The sequence below is a fragment of the Drosophila eugracilis genome, unplaced genomic scaffold (assembly GCF_018153835.1).
Source record: "Drosophila eugracilis isolate 14026-0451.02 unplaced genomic scaffold, ASM1815383v1 contig_2088, whole genome shotgun sequence".
Taxonomy (NCBI): domain Eukaryota; kingdom Metazoa; phylum Arthropoda; class Insecta; order Diptera; family Drosophilidae; genus Drosophila; species Drosophila eugracilis.
The window spans coordinates 2,434,050-2,458,619 of NW_024572964.1; the positions used below are offsets into that span (position 1 = coordinate 2,434,050).

General features: G+C 41.6%; 2 protein-coding genes across 2 annotated transcripts; one reads left to right on the forward strand and one right to left on the reverse strand.

Annotated features, from left to right (window-relative positions):
• Nucleotides 1-12,385: 12,385 nt before the first annotated feature.
• LOC108107506 (P protein) lies at nt 12,386-14,461 on the forward strand. Its single transcript, XM_017215048.1, has one exon. It carries the CDS (start codon nt 12,386-12,388, stop codon nt 14,459-14,461), a length of 2,076 nt encoding a protein of 691 aa, XP_017070537.1.
• A 6,108-nt stretch (nt 14,462-20,569) lies between these two features.
• On the reverse strand, nt 20,570-24,336 carry LOC108108085 (E3 ubiquitin-protein ligase MARCHF6). Its single transcript, XM_017215972.2, has 3 exons — nt 22,480-24,336; nt 20,976-22,418; nt 20,570-20,771 (listed from the first exon to the last, which is right to left on the reverse strand). The coding sequence occupies exons 1-2, from the start codon at nt 24,043-24,045 to the stop codon at nt 20,985-20,987; spliced, it is 3,000 nt and encodes a 999-aa protein (XP_017071461.1). The 5' UTR covers nt 24,046-24,336; the 3' UTR covers nt 20,570-20,771; nt 20,976-20,984.
• Nucleotides 24,337-24,570: the final 234 nt, after the last annotated feature.

The window sequence follows — 24,570 nt, forward strand, 5'->3', positions numbered from 1 at the left end:
TTTATCAAAGACAATTTAACCTTTCAATTATTTCCCTCTCCTCCAAGGCAATTAATTAACTCCAACTAATTCGTGTAGAAACTCAAGAGCGTCGCTCGACTTACCTAAATGGCATTTCATTACCTGGGTTTGGCCACCGAGAAGCAAAATGAAACATGAGCGTGGAAAAAATGCCTGGCTGGCCGTTTGAAATTTATGGCGGCCTCTAGGAAACGGCCAACCGAAGTGGCCAAAAAATGTTTCATGTAAATAATTAACGAGGCCTGGACGAGTGTGAGGGGATTTCTGCCTCATAGAGTTCTCTAGCAATGGCCTAATGTTCCCCGGGTTTATGGACCATGAGCTGGTGAATGAAGTGGGGCCAAAAAAAGCGAGGCTAGGAATTAACGGTGGTAATTGAGTGAAATTGCCACAAATAAAACGGCCAAGAATTCCCCAGCCTTTTTGTTGGCTTAAACTAACGTCGGAAGTGTGCTCACATAAATTAGTCAAAATGTTGCCGGGCTCTAGAAAGCTCTTCTGCGTCCAAAAAAAAACTAAAGTGAGCTGCGTTTTTTCAGTTAATAAACGTTCATGTTCTGAGAGATTTTGAATAATAAATAAATCATGGCAGGCGCTTGAAAGTTTGTTAATATTTAATAAACGAAATTTGCAAACAATTAGTTGACGCCCTTCGTAACTCGATAAATATTTGATAAACTGAATTATGACCTGACAATGCTTAATATTTAAAGTTCCTTCTGGACAATTTTGTAGAAGGGCTGAAGTTCTTGGCAACCAAATGGCCGGAACCACTTCAACAGTTTTAGCTCGTCATCAATCCCCTGGTTGCCATACCAATAACCAGCTTTCTGGCACATCAAAGCAATTGCCCTAAACCACATTTAAAATAATTGCTCTGCAACTCTTTGAACCAATCGAAAATACACTGTCTATTGACTTATTTAGTTTAATTTGGCATGATATTTGATATGTACGAAAAAAGCTTGTCCTCGTTACCATAGCTAAAAATATTCCAAAGCCGCAAAGAGGAAAGAAAATATGTGGGTGTGTGGCAGGAAAATCATACGGAAAAAGAGGAAAAACACGAAAATTCTTGTCAAAGAAATGAAATGAGATAAAAGGAGAGTTCAGAACAGATACAATTTCAAGTTTGAGATGATTGGATTATTTGCTCTTGTCAGCTTACTGTTCCGCCTCAGCATTTCGTAGTTTTTCTCTCTGATTATTTTGTTGATAACAAATGCAATTCTCTGTCAAACGCTAAAGCTATGCTGTGCACTTTGTGCACTGTCATTGTTCGGCTGAGGAAACCCATAATTCTGTGTCACATTTTCCCGTTCAGCAGCCATCCATCTTTTCATCTTCCGCGTCGGGCCAATCGACAAAAGCTGCAAAATCAGCTTGCCACTACTCAAGACCACTCGTGTTGCCTCCCCAATTTGCATAAATCGAGCAACAAGCTGCAGCGGCAACTTCAACAAACAGGCAACAGCTAAAAGCCAACAACAGAGCCAACCAGCTAGCGTCATTTTTAACACCTGTCAAGAAGCCGAACAACTCAGTCTGGCTAACATATATGTAGGTAAATGTTTGCATAGCAAGAAACTTCTGGCTTAAAAATCACTTAGTATTGGGGGATCATCTAAAAAGTTGGCCAAAAAGTAGGCTACGAAATATCTCAAAAGACAGAAGTTCAATTTTTGTACTTATTTTATGTTACTAGTCTCAATATGATATAGCTTTATTATTATTTTATATAATTCTCCCATTTTATTTCCTCAGTGCACGCTCGTTATAGTTATACGGAGATAGGTTGTTGCCACTTGTGCCGGTGGTGTGAAAATTTGTTCAACATTTTGCGACTCAACCATCTGACGGCATCTCAACTTTAAGTGCTCGAACATAGAAACATATTCAAGCTGAAAAAAGAGCAACAACTATAACGTCTGTTAGCAAAGTTTGTTTTCCAGCAGAATATTCTTGAAACTTTCTGCTTACTCCCGCCGCTGGCAAACACAAAAAAAAGGCATCAAATACGAAAATACCCTTAATTAATCTGCTCGGCTCGTAGACAAAATGAAAGTTAAGAAAACAATGGCCAAGTATTCCTCTTTGGCTTCTGGCATTGAACTGGCGAACTGGCGAACTGGCAAACTGTGGAACAACTTTCAATTTTCTTTGGCCTTTGGCGAATTTTTAAAATTAATTGTGCACCGTGCAACGGGGCGTATGTGTAACAATTAACTTGCTTAATTAAAGCGATGCTGTCATGACAACAGCCAGCCATCTGGATGATGGCAAAAAATAGAAGCTTCAAAGTTTTCACTTAGCTCCTAAGTGCTATTAGACAGATTTTCCACCCAAGGACACTTGGTGGCGTGAGCTGCATATTACGCATACGCCGCGTATGACGCTGGCAATTTGCCAAAATCTCCATATATATATATAGAGAAAAAAAAGAGCACACATAACAGGAGGTAAGTGTAAAGCGACACAGGGATTCGTTATGTTGGAGAAAGTCTCTTTGGGGTACTCTTTTTTATCTTTTTTAGATTTTAGGAACTGAGAGGATTAATACATTAGAAGAAAAAAGGGTCAGCTGGTACCAATTGTTTCTTTAAAAAATATAGTGCTTTGTTTAAGAAAGTAAGTATTAGAGTCTAATTCAAAAATAGAATAAGCAGAAATGACTCATTTTATAGAGTATTTCTCTCGACCTTCTTTTTTGATAATTTTTTCATATTTTCCCTCGTGCCGCTGCATGACAGCAATATCCTTGAGATGATAGTAGCCCAAAAAAATATTCGGAAAAAGAAGCGTTGAAATGAAATCTGTGCGAGGGCCTAGATGGAGCACGCTGGTATATGGCCTGCCATTTCCCACCGCCAACATCACCACAAGTTGTCCCAGCTCGTTGACATTTCAATCGCCTTAAGTTGTCATGGATTTCGCTACCCGCTTTCCCTTTTATCTGCTTGTTTTTAAGCGGCTGCAGCGGGGGCTTAAACAATATGCATAGATTTAAAGTGGCCAGCAGAGAGTTGGCGGCTTTTGGCCTTTTATTGCATAAGCTGCGACGAGCTGTTGGCATGACCTCGATCAGGTTGGACTTGATGGGATATAGGCTCTGGTGACCGATAAGGGATTTTCCCGGAAAAACCCCAATTTGCATAACAACTTCCGCCATTTTTGTGTTCGTTTATTGGCCGACTGCCCCGATTTTGTCATTAGTTGGTTTCTGTGTTTGTACACCTGTTAAGCTCGTTGATTGCAGGGCTACGAATGGGTTTATTTTTTGTGGGATGTTGGAGGGTGTGCAACGCCACAAAAACACATCATCAAGTTTTTAATAGCTGTAAACTCTCACATGAGAACTTCATTTTTTAGTCCTATACTAAGTTGCATCATTAATTTTCCCATTTAATGGACTAGTTTTAGCAAAACATTATAACTTTATTTCTTTAAGATATATATTAAAAAGCTTTTAAGGAAAGGTCAGCAAAATAAGGATAAGCTGTTGGTTTTAATGAATGAGTTCCATTTTTTTAAAAAACATAACAACATATTATTAACTATTGTTTGACAATTTCCTAGAATTCTAGTCCCCGTTAGATAAATTAAGTAGTTCTCTTGACTGCCAGAATGTGAAAAGAACTTGAAAAGGTCAGCGCCAGACCATTTTTCCAGAATTAAATCAGTGTTAGAAACTCTAAAGAGTTCCCAGAATTCCCACTCAGAATTATTCAAAGGACTCGTACACAGCTCTTTAAACAAATCATTGAAGATAACGAATTCCATAATTCTGAATAAATTGCTAGATTCTTATTCGCTTTCGTCGTTCGCTGTGGCCTCTTGGCCAAATTAAACTTTGGGGCGCCATAAATAATGATTGCACTGGGCTTGGACTGCAAACAGGTATAAACAAACCACAACAAGCCAGCGAAGCTATTAGCATAAACCACTTGCCAGATAATCGCACCTTAAGCTGACTCACAACAAAATGCAATAACATAAAAAGGACAGAAGGAGCCAATGAAAACAATTCCGAGTCCTTGAACTTGCTAGCCGTGTTGGGAATTTCGTTTGCTTCCAATTGGTTGGCAGTGATGGAAAGGGAAGTCTTTTTTTAGGTAAGGTACAAGTTATTTTGTTTGGTACCTTTCTTTCTGTTGCTTTCTAGCTGTGTACCTTTGAGAAACTACTAACTTAACCTACTTACTTCCCATCACTACCGTTTAACTGGCAGATGGTGCGCAGTGGATGTGGCAATAAAAGTGGCCCACTGCTTGCTCGTGAGATTTACTGCTGACTAAAGGACACGCAAAGCCTGTGTTTGCATGTCCACTCCAACGATTGCTGCAGTTTGCTCGAATATCTTCCGCTTTTCCACCTGCCACTTTTTCGCGACTTCCTTGCTTGACCAGCAGAAAAAATAACGAACTGCAACTTTGGTCGAAAGTTGAGACAGGAAAAAGAAAATGAAACGCAAAACGTACAGATTGCTGGGAGGGAGGTCCTTCGGGCCAAGTCAATGTGTCAGGTGTCATCGGGCGGTCTTAATTAAACTCGATGCCACGATGGCTCACCTTTTGGCCAGAGAGCCTGACTTTGGCAATTAGTTGGGCAAAACTAACCCTAAAGAGGCGAACACAAATTGCAGCGCCGCACTCTGCGTATACTTAATATCAATTAACTGTCAGTAAAAGCGAGTGCAGCAGCTGCAGAGCAAAGTGATTATAATTAAAACTTCGAGTACGGGCCAGCTAATTAGGAGAAACTTGGCCCAAAAACATGCATTCCATTAACTGCAGCCCAGTTTGCAGGCAGGGAAAACAGAGGGCCGCCTGCGAAAGTTTTCAATCCAGACAGGACAAAGTATCTCAAAAGTTGGCTGCCGCCAGAGTGTGCCTAAAATCAATTGAGAATTAATTAAGCGGCAGACAAAAACTTTCATGCTGGCGGCGTTTTTCAACAATTATGCAAAAGGTGAATGGAGATGAAACGAGCCTCTGTTAGCCTCAACTTTCCCTCAGTGTATGTAGATGGTCGATGGAAGGTATTTCTGTAATTCGATTATTCCGAGCGAACACGAATTCAAGTGTCGCCTTACATGGTACTCACAAATTAATTATCTCAATATTGTATTACACTTAATACTAGACCAAATCCCTGTCGAAGTCATTGCCTGAAGCTTCAGCTTGGTTTCGTTCGCTTATATCCCTCGGCTCGGCTGCTGCTTGTGCTGGTTGTATTTAAAGGACCATTAATTTACATAAAATTCCCATAAAATGCACTCGATGAATAAGAAACTGTTGAGCAGACACAGTCCGAGGATTACAGGGATAGCGCAAAAGTCCTTCAATTGAATCATCATTAAGCATTTAGTCCTTTGGACGAAAATCCCAGAAATTTACATTCACATTTAGCCAAATGGCCGACGACAACTATGCTCAAACTTATTCCCGTCTGTTTGGTCAACTAAATAAATTCAAAAGTCTCCTAGCTTTTGCCTCTCTTGGTTTCCCAGCCATTCACTCAGTGCCGAGTGAGTAAATACCTTTAAAATTTTCAATTAAATTTCGTTTGCACAAAACTGTTTTTCTTGTGATAATTGGAGAAATTGCATGAGAAGTCGAGAGCAAGGACTTAAGCTGGGGCTGAGGCAGAAAGTACGTTTGCAGATGGCAAAATCTTGTTTAAGGTAAAAGTAGTTTTATTAGCCAAATTAGAAACTTATCTCTAGATAAGCAAGAACTAATATATTTCATATTTGATAACTATCTTATAGATAATGCTGTGACTGACTTTATCCCGATCCTCAATTTGCCTTTGACTTTATGAATTAAGAAAAGAACTTTCAGTATATATTTTTTTTTGTCATTTTTGCGCACTTTTCTGACCAGTGATTTATGTTACCCTTGCCTGGCGAATGGCAATAAACTTGTTCACCCACTACATCCGATAATCCCTGGCCAGTTAATTGCCAACACAACGACCCTTGCCCCTGACTCTCGCTTTTCAGCCCCGCCCCTGTCATTATTCACCGGGGGTTGGGTGCACTGAAAGTTGAATGCTCTGATAGGAACTAATAAAAACACACGCTGTTTACCAATTAATTGTAAAATATGCTAATTGGCACTGCTGGCCAAGTTGATTGTTGATTTTTCGCGTTAGGACAGGACCCGCAGCGGCTTATCAGTATTTGCACAGGATCCGCTCAAGGAGTTGGCCATTAAAATCTAAATGAAATACTTTGATTCGGCTCGGTCAGTGGCCATAAATTTAATGACTTGCCCTTCGGTCTGAGATTGCCTTATTTATGGCCCGCAATCTCAATCTCGGCCAGCTTAATTAGATTATTTGCTCTGCCCGAAAAGGTTTTTGGGCCTACTTTATCTGGGCCAGCGTTTTATGACACATCTAATGAACACACACACAGTTGACCCACAAATCCAATTGATCGATGTTGGCCATCGACCAAAAACCGCAATCATTGCGCTTAAAACGAATCAATTAGAGTCCTCTGACCCGCCGTCGTTGCTGTGCGTGGGTGGGCGGGTCATTCGGCCATAGCCGCCCACCAGCCACCGCAATATGCTGATGAGTGACGACGAGACTTATGGCCTGCGGAAATCATTTCATTGCCCAGGCGGTTACGCAAAATTCGTCACTAAGCTGGTAATCCCTGGGTCACTATTTCATTTCAACGCCATGTTTCTGGGGGCTATGAAGCTGGTTTAATGCGGAAATTCACGGGAGACAAATGTATGTTGTCTGGTAAATGGAAATAAGTTGAAATTTTACTACCTCGATATATATGTTTTGGAAAAATTATACTTTATACCACACCTATACTTAACTTTTAGATGAAGTCACTTTAAAAGGTGCCTCTAAGGGACTCATCTTTCACTATAAATCCATCTCTGTTCCCGAAACCTTACCAAAACCACATAAAACTCCATAATAAACTACTCTTTTGTGGTCGTTTCACTATATTTTTACCACAAAACTGCAAATATCACTTCACCATTTTGTGCAACACCATAAAATGTGACATCATTAGTGGTTGTCAGACAATATTTATATTTATTCTCCCCCTTCTGGCCGTTACCCATTATGATGTAGATACTTTTCTAGGCCAAACATTTCATTAGCATTTTTGTCTCACTTGTTTGACATGACAACAGTTTAATGTCATCGATCAATTTAAGTGGGTTTCGCCAGCAAAAGACAGGAAAATTTGCCATTAATTAGCCAAAGTTTGGAAGACATCCCTTTCGACTGCCCCAAACAGAAAAAACAGAAAAAAACTGTAGAAATAACAAACGAGAAAAAATGAAACAAAAACAAATGAGACAACCGGCTAGACAAGGAACGTGGGTTGCCTCTAATGATGATGATGGGCCTAAAAAACAAACTAAGCCAAACAAAGGCTAGAAAAAAACTGTCGCCAATTTATATTTGGCTCAGAGAGGACAATGGAAAAGGGTCACCCGAAGCGCAGGAGTTGAGAAATTAAATTTAGAACAAATTGTAAAGGAAATACTTTTTTAAAGCAGTAAAAAATAAATATTTTTAGTTCATTTTATCCTTTCTATATTACATTGGCAGGTAATTAGAGAAATGCCAATTAGTGAGTTATCAACTGTAAAATCAATAAGCTAATTATGTAAAGCCAATCTATGCCCTTTGGCTAATTCAACTATACCCTGTTATTCCTAAATCTGAAATGGCTTAATTAGAATGAAATTTTGTTAAAAAATATATAAAAAAAAGAAAAGTTCTGAGAAACACTACTAATTGAAGAGAATTTCCATATAATTCCTTACATAAGTTCCAACTTTTTTCCCTTTAACAAGATTAACACCATAAAAAATCTGATAAAATTCCCTTTAAAGGTATTTAAAAGTACGCAACACCCTTTTTACATTGTAATTTAATTTAATTAATGTAACTTCATTGTATTTATGTTTTCAATGGCACTTTGTAGAGGTGGAAAGTAAACAAAAACAAAAGAGTCAAAAACCAAATCAACAAAAACCTCTTTCATAACCGGAAAGTCAATCAAACTATAAAATGCAGAACGTGTTTAAAAATTCGTTGTATTTTCAGTATCGAACCGTCGAGTTAATCAGGCATCGCCTTTTTAACGAGCCCTTTGTTGGGCTCAGCGTATGCCGTCCGGCATTAATTTTAAATATTTTAATAAACAAATGAAAGCAAATCGAATTATGGCTGGCAGGATAAATGGCATCGCTGGGAAGAAGTGCGGACCCAGCTGATGCTGTACTTTCAGAGGAAAACTATGAACAAAGGCTAGTAATACACTAACTTTTGAAAGGAAATATAAACCAAAATATGACTTACTTTATACCCAAAATTTAAGCTAGTTGGGTAAACAAAACAAATCCAGTATTAAATTTAAGTATTATTTCTAATGCGAGGCAAAAGTAATATTACCTTTTATGGGAGGAAGGTGAAACGCAAATTTGATGGCCATTTCTGGACAAGACAGCTTACGATAACCGTTTAATTGCATATTAAAAGGGCCCAAAATTGAGCTCGTGTCTATATGTAGCAGGTTAACTGGTGAACTGGCAAACTGGTAAATGGTAAATGCAATTACTCCGGCATGCCTGCCAGTTGTTATAAATTTAATTACAAACGTAAATGTTGAAATATGTGTGCTCCCAGCTAGCGACATCATTAACTTTTCACATGGCCAGGCGAAGAGCTTTTCCTGCTCCTCTCACATTTCTCATTCCCAATCCAAATGGAAATTCCACCGCAGGCAAGATATGTACGAGTCGACTATGTATATACGAGATGCCATGTGTCCACACGTAGGTGGCCTACAGAAGGCAGACTCAAGCAGATCAAGGGATGAGGGCCTCCGTTTTCATCCTCAGTTGGTATGTATTATTTTTCAATTAAAGGACAGCTAAAGTTTCTTCGTCTCTTGTTCGCATTTTAAACATCAATTATGCAAATGGACGTTCCCATTTTCATAATCCACAATATAGAAACAAAAAATATTCTATGTATAATGGTCGCCACTACATAATAACAATTTGCATTCATGAGCACTTGTTGAGGAGTTCGTTAGCTTGGTCTGGTTTTTCTATTGTCCTGGCCAGGCTGACGTCAGGATGGCTCTGGGCCGGTATAATCCTATGAGCAGGCGGATGAGGACTTGTCACCGGGATTAACATCTTTATAATGCAGGCACAAAACTTTTGCCGTCTAACTTTCGCACATAGAGTCGCTTTGCATGCGCTCATAAATCAGTCAGCGAGTTGAGGAGTTTTTTTTTGTGGAGAATTTTCAAAGCTGAAGCCATATGTTATGGCCCTGAGTAAACCAATTTTCTATTGAATTTTTAACAATTTATTGCAGCGATATATCAATCCGAACTTTGCCAATTTTCAGAATACAAAACTTCTGGGGAATAAAGGTAGAAATTTTCAACATTTTCTGGAATGAAATAAGTTCACAGGCGAACGGGTTCATCTCCTTTATCTCGGTTTCTCTTTCGTCTGAATTGGCAAACTTTTCATTAGCTAATGCCAGCAGATGGCAATTAGTCGAGGGAGTCAGCTCTGAATAATAATCCCCACCACTTTCACCCACTAATTCCAGACAATTTGAGCCGCATGCCACGCCCCTTGAACTTTCGCGGAACGAAAGTGAAATCAAGTAAATTATTGTTTTTGATCCGGGACTCATGCGCGACGCCCACGTCGCAGCTCTGGGCTCCTGCAATTCCCACAATAAATTCAAATAAGCCCACTTACGCCACCGAAACCATAACCATTCACCGTTCATCCGTATCTGCACCTCGGATCCTTGGGACTTTGGGTCCTCGGTTTCTTGGGTTCTCGGGTCCTCGCATTCCTTTGGCCCACTGAGCCGTCGACTTCAAAGGCGTTTAACAGCAGCTGCTACTGCTACTGCTGCTGCTGCTGCTGCTACTTCTGCTGCATCGGTGGTATTTAGTAATGAGCTCCTGGAATGGAGCCTAAGCCATTCTTAGGACCTTCCTCGCAGCGGTTGAGTTGATACTTTGGCCACCTTTGGTGAGCAGACGACGCCTACGGAATCACATAATGGGTGGTAAAAGGTAATTTTGGTTGGCAAAATTGGAAGTACCCTAGGACAGGTAGAGGATATGGTGGTTCTAAGTTGGCAAGGACACTTTGGATTAAACTAAACCAAAATGGGTGGAGATTTTAAAGAGTAAGTTTAAGATATCATATAAAAAGTTATCTTTATGAAATAAATAGAGACTAAAGTTTATCCAAAATAGTATTAAAATGATATTAATCCTAACTACTAAACACTTAACTACAAACTAATTTAAAAATTTTAAACATTTTAACACTTCTGATAGTTAGACAACCTAAATACCCCCTGACAGGGTACATTTCTACGCTTTCACATTATATTCGCAATGTTCCACATACACAGACATAATGTGGGCGTGACCCGTGCGAAATTCGAACGTCGGGGCAACTGTCAAAGTGTCGACCCGACTGTCGTCTTGTTTTTGGGTTTTGGGCTCTCAGTCCTCAGTCCTCAGTTGGGGTTTGCGCTATGCCAGCTGTCGACATTTGCCTAAAACTCCGGGGTGACAACATTTGTGCGATGCTCAGGGTCAGAATATTTGCCAACAGGGCTAACACTCTCTGTCCCCGAACTCCACTCACTTGACTAATTAGGCGTCGACATCGTATGGTGCAGGAAAAACACCAACCTTAGACAGGAGGTTCCCAAAAACTTGTCTGGAAATTGCATAGGCCCATGAAATTATGGCATAAAATTAAGTCACTACACTGATAGAAAATAGTGACAAAAATTGGGTTATATAATAAGTAGAATTTATAAAAATATAGAAAATAATGAAATAAGCTGGAATCCTATCCTAGTAATCCCGAAAGAAAACTTTTCATATTATTAGAAACTTCAAAGAAATACAAATCTGGTTCACTTTTACAAAGGGTTAAACTGATTACACATTTTCCCCTGTGCTAGGAGTACTCACTCTCGTTTCTCTCAAAAATTCCAGACCCAATTCAGTCATACAAATTAATGTGCTGTGTTAGGGTATGTGAAATCCTATTTAATTGCCTAGGCAACCAACACCTGCATGGGTCGGTGACCATTTTCATTATGCTGCCTGCCATTCGAAGCGGATCTCAGACAGTCTGTATTGCACTTCATTTCCAATTAACCACGCTGCCATTTAAAGTTGATGTTCACCCCACTTGTAGGAATTAAAAAAAATGAAAATCTAGAATGAATGCGATGGGGAAATTGTTGCAGATTGCTGGAGGGGGGGAGCGAATCAAGGATGGAGACACAGCTTCACACATCTGTGGCACGTGCATTGGCCAGACTGAGCTGGGGGAGCTGATTTAGATTTATGTGGATGGCGACAAATTGTGGGGAAAACTGAAGTGGATTATAAGTGCTGCGGGGTAAAACGGAATATTATCCAGCTTGAAAGGAAAAAATTCAGCTGAAATTGCTACGAATATTAAAGATTTTTCGTTGGCACACCTCCTCGTGGGAGAAAAATCTGCATATTTCCAGAACTTTTCTCGCTTGACTAAACCCCTTGAATGACACCCATTGTTTGGCTGGGAAAGTTGCTCTGTAAATAGCAACGGTGGCAGGAATAACAACAGTTTTTCCTAGATTTGTCATGCATCAAATATTGTTTTGTCCATTTCCATACAGCAATCCCATGTCTCTGCATTTTGTCGGATTTTCCATTCTCCTTACATTTCTATGTGGCGTTATTAAAAAGTTGGTAATGCAACGTTTTCCGCTTTTCCCCGCACACTCTCTCACACACACACACACTCTCACGTATCATGGCTACATTTTTGATGGTCAGCTGGGAAAATGGCTTTCACCTACTCTGGCCTACTTGGGCCGAACTCAAGTTTTCCCTTTGCATTTGTCCAACTTTATCCTTGGCATCTCGATGGGAAGAGTCCTCTCTCTCTTATTAAGTTAGCCAGACCACATATCATAAGCAAGTTGGACGTTAACAGATGTTACCACAACTTCTGACTTGGCTAAAACAGGAAAGTGAAGGAAATTCAAATGGAAAAACCAGAAAATCTTATCTGCTTTGACTCGGTTTTTATTTAATGAGTTAAAATCCTTTTAAATGGAAATTAATGTGGCTTAATTTACTGTGGTCTACAGTAATGCAAGAATGCTATTAGCTGTGTTAGGTTGAGTTAAAGGAAGTACACTTTTAACTACTTTTCTTCTGACTTAAACTGAGAAATTTAAGTTTGATTTATCCATCAAAGGGAAATTCAATTATATTAAAAAAGGGATTATAAAACGAATTCAAGCGATATAGGCCATGAATTCGATACAGTACACTCGCAAGAGGGTCTCCTCCCCGCAAACCACATCAGATTACGTCTTTCTGATCATCAAAATGTCCATCCTGGTGGCACTGTGGGCCATATTCACTTTCGTCCTGCTCACGTACGGGGACGAAGTAGACGAGACCTCGATGGTGACGGTTTTGCCGAATAAAACAGTGTACAGGACCTTCGAAATGAAATATGATTCCGTGGGCGTGAGTCTGCAAGGAGCCTTTAACCCTTACCTCACGAAACATTGGTACAATGCGTCCGGCTTCACGTCTATTGGCGTTCGCTTGGAGTGGCGCAATACCGAAATGAATGTCAGCTATCTGCGCACAGACAGATGGGATGTGTATATGTCGAAGGATAGAAAAAGGTTCGTTACGGTAAAAAAGGTCTTTCCCTTTTCCCTCACGGCTTTGTATCAAGTACGTTCGTTGAACAAGGACCAAGGACCGCTGGATTTTAATGATCGCTTTGTCTCACCCAATGAATGGGCGGTTGCCGAAACGGTGATCTCCTTTGAAAGCGAAGACAATCATCCGGTGGGTCTGGTCGTGACGGTGGACAATACTCCGTTGGATGAAGTAAGAGGTTGTATATACGGCGCCATCCTGATCCTAGCCCTCTATGTGATAATCGTCTGGGAAGTGGCCGATCGAATCCTGTGCACTCTTCTAATAACCACTGCTTCTTTGGCTATTCTCGCTCTGCTGGGCAATAAGCCTTCTTTCGATATGGTGATATCATGGGTGGACTTTGAGACACTGATGCTGCCGATGGGCAATATGATAATGACGTCACTGATGGGGGAAACCGGATTCTTCGATTATGCAGCCCTAGTAAGCTATAGGATCTCGAGAGGCCATCCCTGGCTGCTGATCGCCCTTTTGAGCGCCGTAGTTTCCATGCTTTCGGTTTTCCTCGACAATGCCACTGTGGTGCTTCTCACTTGCCCCACTGTCATCCGATTTTGTGAGGTCATGGACATCAGAACCACTCTGGTCCTGATCATGGTGGCAATATATGCGAATATCGGTGGATCCATTACCCCCGTGGGTGGATCGCCAAATATCATTATAGCCACCAACAAGCTAGTGGAATCCTCTGGAATCAATTTCTTTAGCTTCTCTTTGCACATGCTGCCGACTGCGTTGATTTGTTTGCTGGTGGTATATGGCATGCTCTACATGACCCTCGGCAAGAAGATATTTATTCTGGACGAGAAACAGTTGGAGTTGGCTAAGAGTAGGCAAAAGGAGACCCCCTCGGGCGACATCGAGCACCGGGCAGAAGAATTGAGAAGGATGTATTCGGGTAGGAGATGGCTTCAGCCTGTCGACAACTTTTTTGAGACTTTGGCCACCATGGAGGCGAGCTATGGTATCCGCAAGAAGATGCTGCTGGTGTACACGCTCTTGGCCATATGTTTTGCCGCCGTCTGCTTGATCCTGCAATCGTATCCCCAGACCGTTCCTGGGGCCTCCTTGGGGTGGATTGCCATTTTAGCAGCATTTCTCCTTCTTATCCTGGCTGACAAGAGGACACTATATCGTACTCTGTCCAGAATCGAGTGGGGAGTAATGCTCTTACTTGCCTCGCTTTTGGTTCTCACCGAGGTCGTGGGCGAACTGGGTCTCATCGCCTGGCTGGGCGACAAGGCGGTTATCGTAGTCGAGCAAGTGGATGAGGAATATCAAAACATGGTTGGTATGCTCCTCGTTCTTTGGCTATCAGCCCTACTGTCCGCCTTCATCCATAATACGATGGTGGCCTCCATAATGGTGAAGATCTCCATCGAGATGGCCTACAATGATAAAGTAGTGGTGCGCCTTATTTCCCTCGTCTGGGCGACCAGCTGCGGATCCTGTTACGGAGCCAATGGAACACTCTTGGGATCCATGGCCAACGAGTTCACCGCAGCGGTAGGCCGGGCGCACGGCTACGAATTGAGCTTCCGTCAATTCTTTCTGCTGGGATTCCCCATCATGATCGTCACCCTGATCATCTGCTCCTTTTTCCTGATGATGGCCAGCTCGCTGTTTTCTTGGACTGTATCCAGTTAGTAAGTTTTTGAGAATTTTCAAAAATGTTTTACCACAAAAATGTTATTGCAAATAATTTGATTTACAATTTCGATAATTTAATTTATAACTTATTGAACTTTAATTAGCATAACCATTTCCAAGGACAATTAAATAAATTGTTCGAAATGAAATAACCAAATCGAAATATTTGTGCATTGCATTTTGAGAAATATGTTTGCGGTTTATTTGTATGTTCAACCGAGAAATAATGGTTTATGGCCATATTTGTGGGATTCAAACAGCTAGACTGGCAAATATTTGCAGAAACCATTGAAATTGGCGTTTAGAGTACAACACCATTTTCTGTCATGGCTGCCAAATGCAAATGAGTTTCATTGTTCCCCAGTCGGAGGCACCAACAAAGTTTTTGGCGCCAACAAAACGTTTGCATACAGTATATACAGGCAGGACACTGGAAAAAATTACTCAACCTTTTGAAAATATATGAATATTTGGAAACATTTACCCTTTAGGTAAGAAAAGGATATGAATAGAAATCATAACTTCAGAGAGCTTTTAAAAACATCATCATCAGTTTCCCATATTCAGCACAAGATTCCCCTATTAGTAAAGTAAAGTTAAATACAAAAGACCACCTTATTTTCCCCAGTGTATCAACGCGTATCGATGCACTTGCACGCACATATGGGCGTATGTATATTAAATCGCATTTTCGTTGCCGTCTTTTGTTTACCAAATTGAATTTTTCATTACCGCCTGACCAAGAGTTGTTGTTAGGTTTTGTGCTGCAGTTGGCGGGACTGTTCCTTCTGCCCCTCCTCCCTCTACTCAAGTACCCCCCTTCAGCCCACTCTAACACTGACGGAAAACACACACGCGCTTTCGGTTTATAATTGGATTTTGATTCGTTTTGCATAAAAAGTATGCTTACATCCAGACGCCAGACTATTCGGTGAAAACGCGCTATATGTGCTCCAATTTTATGGCTTCCACAGAGGCGTCGCTTTGTCCATGGCTAAAAACGAAAAATCGAATGAAAAAAAAAGAAAGAAAAGTGCGTGACCCAATAATAACGAAAAAACATCTGGAACCCTTACTGAACCTCTGCTCCCTTTTTCCATTCATTTTCTCGATTGCCAAATAATTTGACTGCATTTTTACTGGCTGTATGTATGGCTTTAGTATTTATTGCATGTCCACACAAAAACTCAATGGATATATATATATATTATATTTGCCAATTTACATATTGAATTTACATGCGATGCTTATGCAGCTTCATTTGATTGCCACAAATATATCAAGTTGCGAATCGAGAAGATGATGATATGAAAAATCAGTTTTCGGCCCTGCCAAGCAGCTGTTGTTCAGATGACTTAGTTTTCTTTATTGGCTCATCAGTTGGGATTTATCGGGATCAGCAGTTTAATATTTTGGTCGGAAAAGATGGCACAAAATGTGGTTTGTTTGGTCATGAAGATATCAGCATTTCTTCCATCATTTGCCTGGCAAGAAACTGAAAAAAATAGTGCCAAATTGACATTTATTATATTATACAAACTTACCCCAACCCAAACTGTTCTTAGTTTTGTGTAACATTTGGCCAAGATAAGGTTTTTATTTTTAATGTAGAAAAAATGTCACCCCTAAAAGAACTCTTAACCCTTCTGCCCATTAACCAACCTAAATTATGGTCAACTAAAAAATGAGTTTACAAGGTTCCGGAACAAGTGGCTCGTAAGCCGGGTTAATCTCTCCATCTTGTTGCCACTTACCCAATCCCAGGCAGCTCATAAATCTGCCCCATCCACTGGACCGGACACTGTCCATGAGCACACCTTCCAAATGTCCCATTCTGGAAGAAAAAAAAGAAACCACGGCCGAGGCATATTTAATTTTTTTCGGGCCAAGTCCAGTTCTGGCGCCGACATGCGTGCTTTATTGGCCATAATCCCGGAGAGGAGCAGCCCTCGGACCACGGGGCACTTAGCACTCCTTAAGTTTTACAACTTCACGCTCAATCAGACGTAGCCAAGCCAGCGGCTGCAGGCCATAAAAAGTAACACCCCGAACTTCAAACTTTAACCCCCACGAAATCCAATGCGGAAGGATTTTTTTTTATGTATCTTTAAAAGTGGCGTAAAAACTTGGGCTGGGTTTGGTTTTTTTTTTTTTTTTTTTTTTGGTCTATTGTTGTGGTTGGCCTAAACCCAGAAAGTAAATAAATACTCCTGGGTGTTCAGCTTTCCCGCATCCCCTTTGTTTACCGCTGAGGCAGCTGAACAACACCTTTGTTTTTCGAAAGTGAGGTATATGGATGATGGGAGAAGGTATGCGTCCATATGAGAAAAAACAGGCTTATGCAAAAGAAGTATCAAAGTATATGATTCTCAATATATAAACAAATTTTTTATTGCCTAAAAGTTTTTATTCGATATTAAAATATATGTTAAGGATGAGTATAGATCATTTCCTCAAGAATAAGAAGTTTTATTGCATTTTTATAGCATAAAAGCCATTAAAATGAAACGGAAAATTTAAATAAATATTTCCTTTAAGAAGAAATAACTTCTTAGGTAACCAAACAGACATTTGCTATTCACATTTTAATTCATTCCGTTAGGGAATTCAGCAGTTTACCTTTCTTACCTATCCTGTTTTTCTGTTTTTGTTTTCGTTTTTCGATGGTTAACTATTTTCTGTTTTTTAGGACTGACCCCTCTCATGTTTCCCAGGGCAATGCTTTTATACAAATTATTTTATTTTGCGTTGGGAGAAATAATAAATTATGGCAACGAAAATCAAAAGGCCACTTCGGCGACCGAGTGTGGCAACCAGAACAGACATATTTTGATACCCATTCTATGGATATCCAGGATACCCCACGGAAATATAGTTGCCATGACCGGAGGGGGAGGTTTTTTGGGAGGGGTCTTGGATGACTATAATAAAGCATAACAAGCTTGGAGCGGGTGTCAAGTGGGTGGGGCAAGGGCAGGTTGCTACACTCTTGAGATTGTTGCAACCGTAACAGCGCAAACAACAACAACAGCAACTTGACCCGGTTGTTTGCTTTGTTTTATGGCTAATTTTAGACAATTTATGAAGTGTTGGTTATGCTTGATAAGAGCCTCAAGCGGAAGCGGCAACAAAACAATAACAAACTGCGGAGCAATTCATGCAAATGAGCTCCGCTTAAAGTCCCTGCCTTGGCACATTACGCATACGCCCCGTAATGCGCGACAAATGATAAAGCCGCGTAAGCCGCTCCCTCAGTATATATATATATATTCCCTTCAAGGGGTATGAAGTTATCACTGCTGACATATGAAGTTGTTAATTTTCAACAACAACAAGAAAGCACAAAGCTCACAGAGCACAGAGTTCAAGATGAAAAAGCGGAAGACATAAAGAAAGTCTTTTCACAAGAGCTGTTGACAAGAGTGGTTGACATCTTCATATGTATACTTTTCCTCCTTTTTCCTGGGGTTTCCTAATGTTCCCATGTGGGTAGCAGGGATATAAACTTGATAACTTGAGAGTGCTAATTAAAATTTATCCCCAGAAATCCGAGTGCATATTAGAGTAAAAGAGCAAAGTCATAATAAATAAATTATCTCAGAAATGAGAAGCTAAAGAATATTTGTATAATTCTTTATTTCTTGTTTTTGTTACATTGATTTGCAATTAAATATATCCAAAGTTCAGTTTAAGTGGTAATTCTGTGAAAATGTAAATCTCGGAAATGAGAGCAAAAGGCCGAATGGATGAAAATGAAAAGCGGTAATGCAATTTCCAGCACAACCGCATTTCAAATTAGCCACAGCTCGACATTTACTGTTTACATTATTAAAAGTAATCAAATAATATCCCCCCTTTGCACACTGCCTGAAAGCGAGACGGTTTAATTATTCAAATGAAATTCTAAATAAATTGATAGACAGCAGAGAGTTGGCAAGTGTTGTGTGGTCCTGGCCACTGGAGTGGCGAGAGTTTTGTTTGCCCAACCATTGGGCATTTTCAAAACTTTATTTGTCTGGCTGCTGGCATTTTGTGGCATTTGTGGTCCTTTAGGAATTTGTGACCACCCCCTCCAAAAAAAAAAGAGCATTAATGTGGCAACAACTTTAAGCTGGAAATCCGCTTACAGCAAAGGGACTGACTGGTCCGAAGTCAACGAGTGCCATCAACTTGTAATATATATTTTTTATAGTCTTTTAATAGAGTCATAAAAGTGCATTGTCAGATTGGAGAATGCTTTGAATTATGTTAGATTTTATTAATGGCCCGCTGACATGATAAGATGGAGATGACTATTGATTTATGGCGGAAAGTCGTTCTCTGGAAAATGCACTCGCAATCCGGAAAAATCCAATTAAAAGTATTCCGTCAAACAGCCATTCAGCTTAATTAACTATCTCCTACGGCAAGAAATCTAGGAACTTGAGATTACACGGAAAAATTTTATGAGTATTTAAACTACACTTTTGTTTTTATATTTTATTAAGTAATTATTCAACAATCTTTGGATTTTGTTTAGGATTATTCTGTTAAATCAACACTCGAAATAAAGCCCTACAAGATTAATCATTAAAATTATACTTTACACAACCATCTTGTATTTGTGCATAGGCCTTTGGAAACCTGTCCTAAAGGAAGTTATTCAAGGCCAATCGATGCGGTAACTTAAAGAAATTCATTCAACTCCAGAGACTTATATTTAGCTTTTGGTTCAATGAACCGCAATGCAAACCCTTCGCTTTTGAGTAAGAAGAAACCTCGATGATGGATCCACTATCCCGATCCCGCCATGGGTCACTCCAACACGCGCCAAAGTTTTGGCCAACTTTATAAATGTCGTAGGTATCCCCCACACACAATGCCCCCCATTTATTCCCATTTGGTTTTGGCCTCTACTTAAGCACGCGCTGGCAAGTAAAATGTTTCAGCAACTTTCAACTTTGACATAATGCAAATTATTTGATTTCATTTTATTATTTGTTTATCTCTGCGACTCGCCCATCTGCAAGTTTGGTAAGTGTTTAATTTGGTAAAGTCAGGGAAGAGTGAGGATGAGACCTGCCATACATTTTAATAGCCACGGCACATAAGCCACTTTGCGTCTCTCTCTGTGTGTGTGTGTGGGATGGAACAGTCGAGGCCACGTCAGACCACAAAACAATTTAAGTTACAAAACATTGGAAACTTTTCTATTTGTCGCAGCAACAAATTCGCTACAGCTAAAAGTTTTTGGCAGGAAAGCGGACAACTTTTGAGCTATTTCGATGTTTTTTTTGTATTTCGTAAATTTTGGGTCAGCATCCTGGATGTTCTCTTCACAACCTACTGGCCATTCCCCATACGCCCCGTGGGCGAAACTCGTGTCAGTCAATTGCTGCTGGCACACAGGGCGTATGATTGACATAGCCCCTCCAGCTCAGAAAGTACGAATTCAATGATTAGCTCACTTGAGCGAACCGCTCATCCATTGACTCCACTTACATTATGGTGCTTCATTTAATATGTTTGGACGTTGATTAATTGTCTGTTTATATTTCTTGTGCCTTTCGACTCGGCACAACAGATGTCTTCGATGATTATTTTGCAGATGAGTAAACAAGTTGTTGGAGATTTTGTGACGAATTTATGAAGTACTTTAGTTGTGATAAGGAATCTTCAGAATGGGAACTCCCTAGCAGTTGCCCTATGGAAAACTCTCGCTTCTCTTTTTGAATTTTAAAGTTAAATTTATTAATTAATTTTAAATCAGTTATATTTATAATGTATACATATATAATTTTTACAGTTCGTAAAGCTAGCTCGAAAATGTTTTTCTTTTCTTTTCCACTATCCGTAAATTTTCACCACTTTAACCATATTGGATTTGGATTATTTCGGGATTATTTCTAAAGTTGTTGCTCTATTGACATTTCTCAAATATAATTTTGCATACAATTCTAATACAAGGTTTAAACTCTGCCCCTAAGATTATAGATTAGTCATATCGGGGGCATGGCGGGGGTTTATGTCTGGCCGTCTTAAAATATCATACAACTTAGGATCTATAAGCGGTAAGGATTTAACAACAATTGTAGCTAACACATTAATCATATAACGAAAGTTAACTAAAGTGGGGCGAAAGGGCCGAAGGTGGAACATATAAGGTTTATTTCACTCGAACATTTTCAAATCCTCCGTTCTGGCAGGAAAACAGAGACTAAGCCGAGATATTTTAGCAGCAGCAGGAGCAGCTCCACGACGGAAAAGCACAGATACTTCAGCCTCTTCTCGTGGCATCTTCTCCTCGTTGTCGGGTTGAAATAAAAATCTTTAAATATAAATTGGAGATGCTTTAATTTCGTGAGCAAAAGATCAAAATACGAAATTAATAACCTTAAAGTTCGTGATTACTAAAAGCTTTAACAATAAAATTTCCACTTAAAAACGTTAATAAAACCTATTAGCCTGCATAAGGCGCAACAGAATTCCCCATCTGTCAAAACATCTTTAAACTTTAGACACAGACTCGCACCTGATCTCGTTACAGAAGCTCAGCCAAGTCCTGCTCCTGCACCAACTGCTCCCGTTCCCGATCCCGATCCCTCTCCTGGTGCTCCTTCAGCTCTCGAGCTGCCCGCTGCTGTTCTTCCTCCTCCTGCTGCTGCTGCTGTTGTTGCTGCTGCTTCTTGCGGTGCTCGTAGTTCACCAGCCGCTGACCCACCAGATACTTATCCACCTTAATGGACAGGTAGAGCTTCTTCAATTGCTTTATCTGGAACAAAACGAAGCATATGGTGCCCACCACTATGAAGCTAACAGGATACACGAGGCGAGCAACAGCGTGCTGCGCATAAGCGTCTGCTAGGAATATTGGGAACACCATATGGGCCATAACGTAGGGAGCAGCAAGGGCCAAGCCAAATGTAGTAACAACCGGCACCGCCAAGTCCCGCATCACAAACTTCAAATCGAAATCGCGCAATCCATCCATGTAGGCTCGTTCCAAGGCTCGCTTCAAGTGCCAATCAGGACCCATCAGTGTCAAGGCAATGGCAATCTTGCTGTAGAGTACTCCTAGTGCCCAATCCTGCCACAGGAAGTGTATCGGCGTCTTGCGTAGAGGAACGCGTAGAGGAATGACCACCACCAATTCTAGTAGTAGTCCAAACAGTAGAGGAACCAAGACGAAGATTCCCAGGAGTGTTAGAACAGGCAGCGCATATTGTAACGCCACACGTGCCCAATGCTTTAGTTTGCTGACAATAGCCGCTCGTCCTTGGGGCAACAGAGTCACTACAACGGCCACTCCCCGGCAGACAATCCAGCACAAATATCCACCAATTTCAGCGGTGTACAATTCATGTGAACGCAACAGTAGCTCGTTCTTTCTCGCTCCTTCCGGATCAACTGGCGCTAGATTTCCAGCCACTCCCGCTGCTCCTGCTTCGGCTGCTGCGGCTGCTGCCGCTCCCGCTGCCTTTTCAGCTGGCTGTCCAGTCCAGAGCATCATAAACCGCCGGCCTATGTAGACTGGAACCGTGAGTGTCAACATGGCAGCACAAACAATGGATAAGCACATGAGGGACAGCAGGGCGCACAAACGAAAGGCGAAAAACGAGGGCTTGTCGTACGGCTGGAATCCCACGGGAGCATCACGTTGCATGATGGCCTGATGGGCGGCGGCAAGGTTACGTGGTGCAGGCGCTGGTTCTACCGGCGGTGGTGGTGGAGGGGGCGGTGGCGGTGGTGCTGCAGCTGCCGCACCTTCAGCCTCACCATCTTGGTTTCCATTTTCGCCAGCCGCATTCTCCACACCTTCTTCGCCAGGTGCTGGATTCTCTGGCTCTGGCTCTGGTGCTGGGAGCAGGTAACTACGTATACCCAAGAGCCAAGCAACAGCTGTGCACCAAATTCGAAGCAAGCCTTTCAACCAGATGCGAGTTTGAGTTTGTTCGAAAAAGCCAGGCAAGACGATCTGCAAGGGAAGGTAAAAATAAATCAATAATATGCACCACAGGATGCTGCAACCTACTCACCTGCAAGAGCAGCAGCTGGAGACTAAGATCGTTGACCTCAGCATCGCCACTTAGAGCATATGGCAAGAAGTTTGGCCAGGCCACCTGCAGTATTCTAATAGGCAGCCAAAGCATTAAGAGCACTGCAAATCCAAAGATCATGGCCGAGGCAACCAGTCGCCGGATGTGACGCACAATCGGCACATGGATCATCTCCTGGATGGGACTAAAGTCCGGATCGTTAACATTGCGGAATATCCAGAGCACTCCCGGTCGCAGGACCTCCCTTAACAGCGAGATAAAGGCGGCAAAATAATAAACGTAGACCATACCAAACATCCAGTGGACAAAGAGAGACGTGCCCGGAGCGGCCTTAAAGCTGGCCTTGCGATCCTTGAGACTGGCATCCAGCAATGGCAATGAGCAGATGTCCAGCCACCAGCCGCAAATCAGTGGAAGAACTCCAATCTCCACAACTGACAGCAGCGACACCTTGACCACAATGTAGCACAATCCAAAGAACCAACAAACTCTTCGCAATCGGAAGACCCTGGCAAAAAAGTGCAACACTACCAGGGTCAATCCAATGCAGCAGTACCCGAATAATGTGGTAATCAAGCCGTGAAAGTGCAACAGTGGCTTTTCCGGCTGCAGAAGATCCATGGAACTTAGGATGAAGTTGCCCGCACAGTAGGGAGAAAAGGCGAAGGTGAAAATGAACAGGGTGTTCAGCGACATAATCCAAAAGACGTGCTCGAGGAAAACCAGCGAGCCGTCGAGACCGAGAAGGCGTTCCCATGTGAGCTCCTCGGCTGCCCGATCCCATTCCATGGGGTTCCAATTCTGTTCGTCGGCATCGGCGTCCACTGCAGGAGCAACAACAGCTGGTGCTGGATCCTGGGCCTGTGCGTCTGGCGCAGGGGCTTCATTATCTATAGGCACATCCTGCGGGGCATCACCGTTGTTGTTATCGTCTTGAGGCAGAGGAACTTCCTCTGCAGCGGGAGCAGGCGCAGGATTAGCAACTGCTGCTTGGTGGCCAATGTCTCGCTCCAACCAGTCGGGACCACCGCCATGGAGGATTTGCTCTCGCAGCCAGACCAAGCCAATGAATGATAACAGCGTGCATGTGACTACAAAGCAGCCACGAAAAGCATCCGCAGCTAAGTTCTCCATGGAGAAGATGTCAAAGGGCAGCGTGAGAATCATGTCGAAGGAGCTGGCCCGGAATAGGTACCGGTAGGTCCTATAGGCGGACAGTGGCACTAATCCAAACCAGGCCATACCGACCAGAGAGTAATGGAGCCAGCAGCGAGCACCCTCCAAAACTGCAGACATTAATCCGACGAGGACATCTTTTAGAGGCAGGACACGTGGCATATCTGGGGCATAAATGGGCTGGAAGCTGAAGCGGTAGCCGCACAGCTCGCAGTATTCCTTGTGCGAGTAGCGCATCCATTGCATCAGACAGTCCTGGTGGATGTACTTGATTGATCCCGTGCAGATACACGGGTAGAAAAGCGGCCTATCCGGCTGTGCTTCACATCTGCACACACGGCAAATGTCGCCCTGCGACAGGTCGTCCATACTGATGACTTTTTCTCCGGATCCTAGGCCTTTAGTTCAACCGAAAAATTGAAGTTCCATCGGCCATTTGCGCAATTCGCAGGTCGATTTCGCTAATTGGCCCGAGGTTGCAGCTCTTCCAGCCTCTTTACTACGTTTTTTTTCTTCACTAATTAAAAACCCGATGATAACAGACCGGAAAGCAACTTTAACACTTGAATTTTAACCCAGAAGATTTTATATTATTACGACAAAACAAAAATATGCAGCTCACTTCACCAAAAAAGTGGCCAGTGTGTGCACACTAGGTCAATGCTGAAAATGTTCACGATAGAGATGCCACCTAGTTAATGGAAACAGTCACGACATTCAAATTACTAAAAAAAATAATTTCGTAGGTATCAACCTTTAACAAGTTTTATGTGTGTCATATTCAATACTTCAACTAAGAATACTTTCTCATGGAAATAAATAAAAATGTGTTTTCAGCAATGGTAAAAACACAATTCGAAAACTGACATTTCAAAGTGTCAGTTCCCCTAAAAA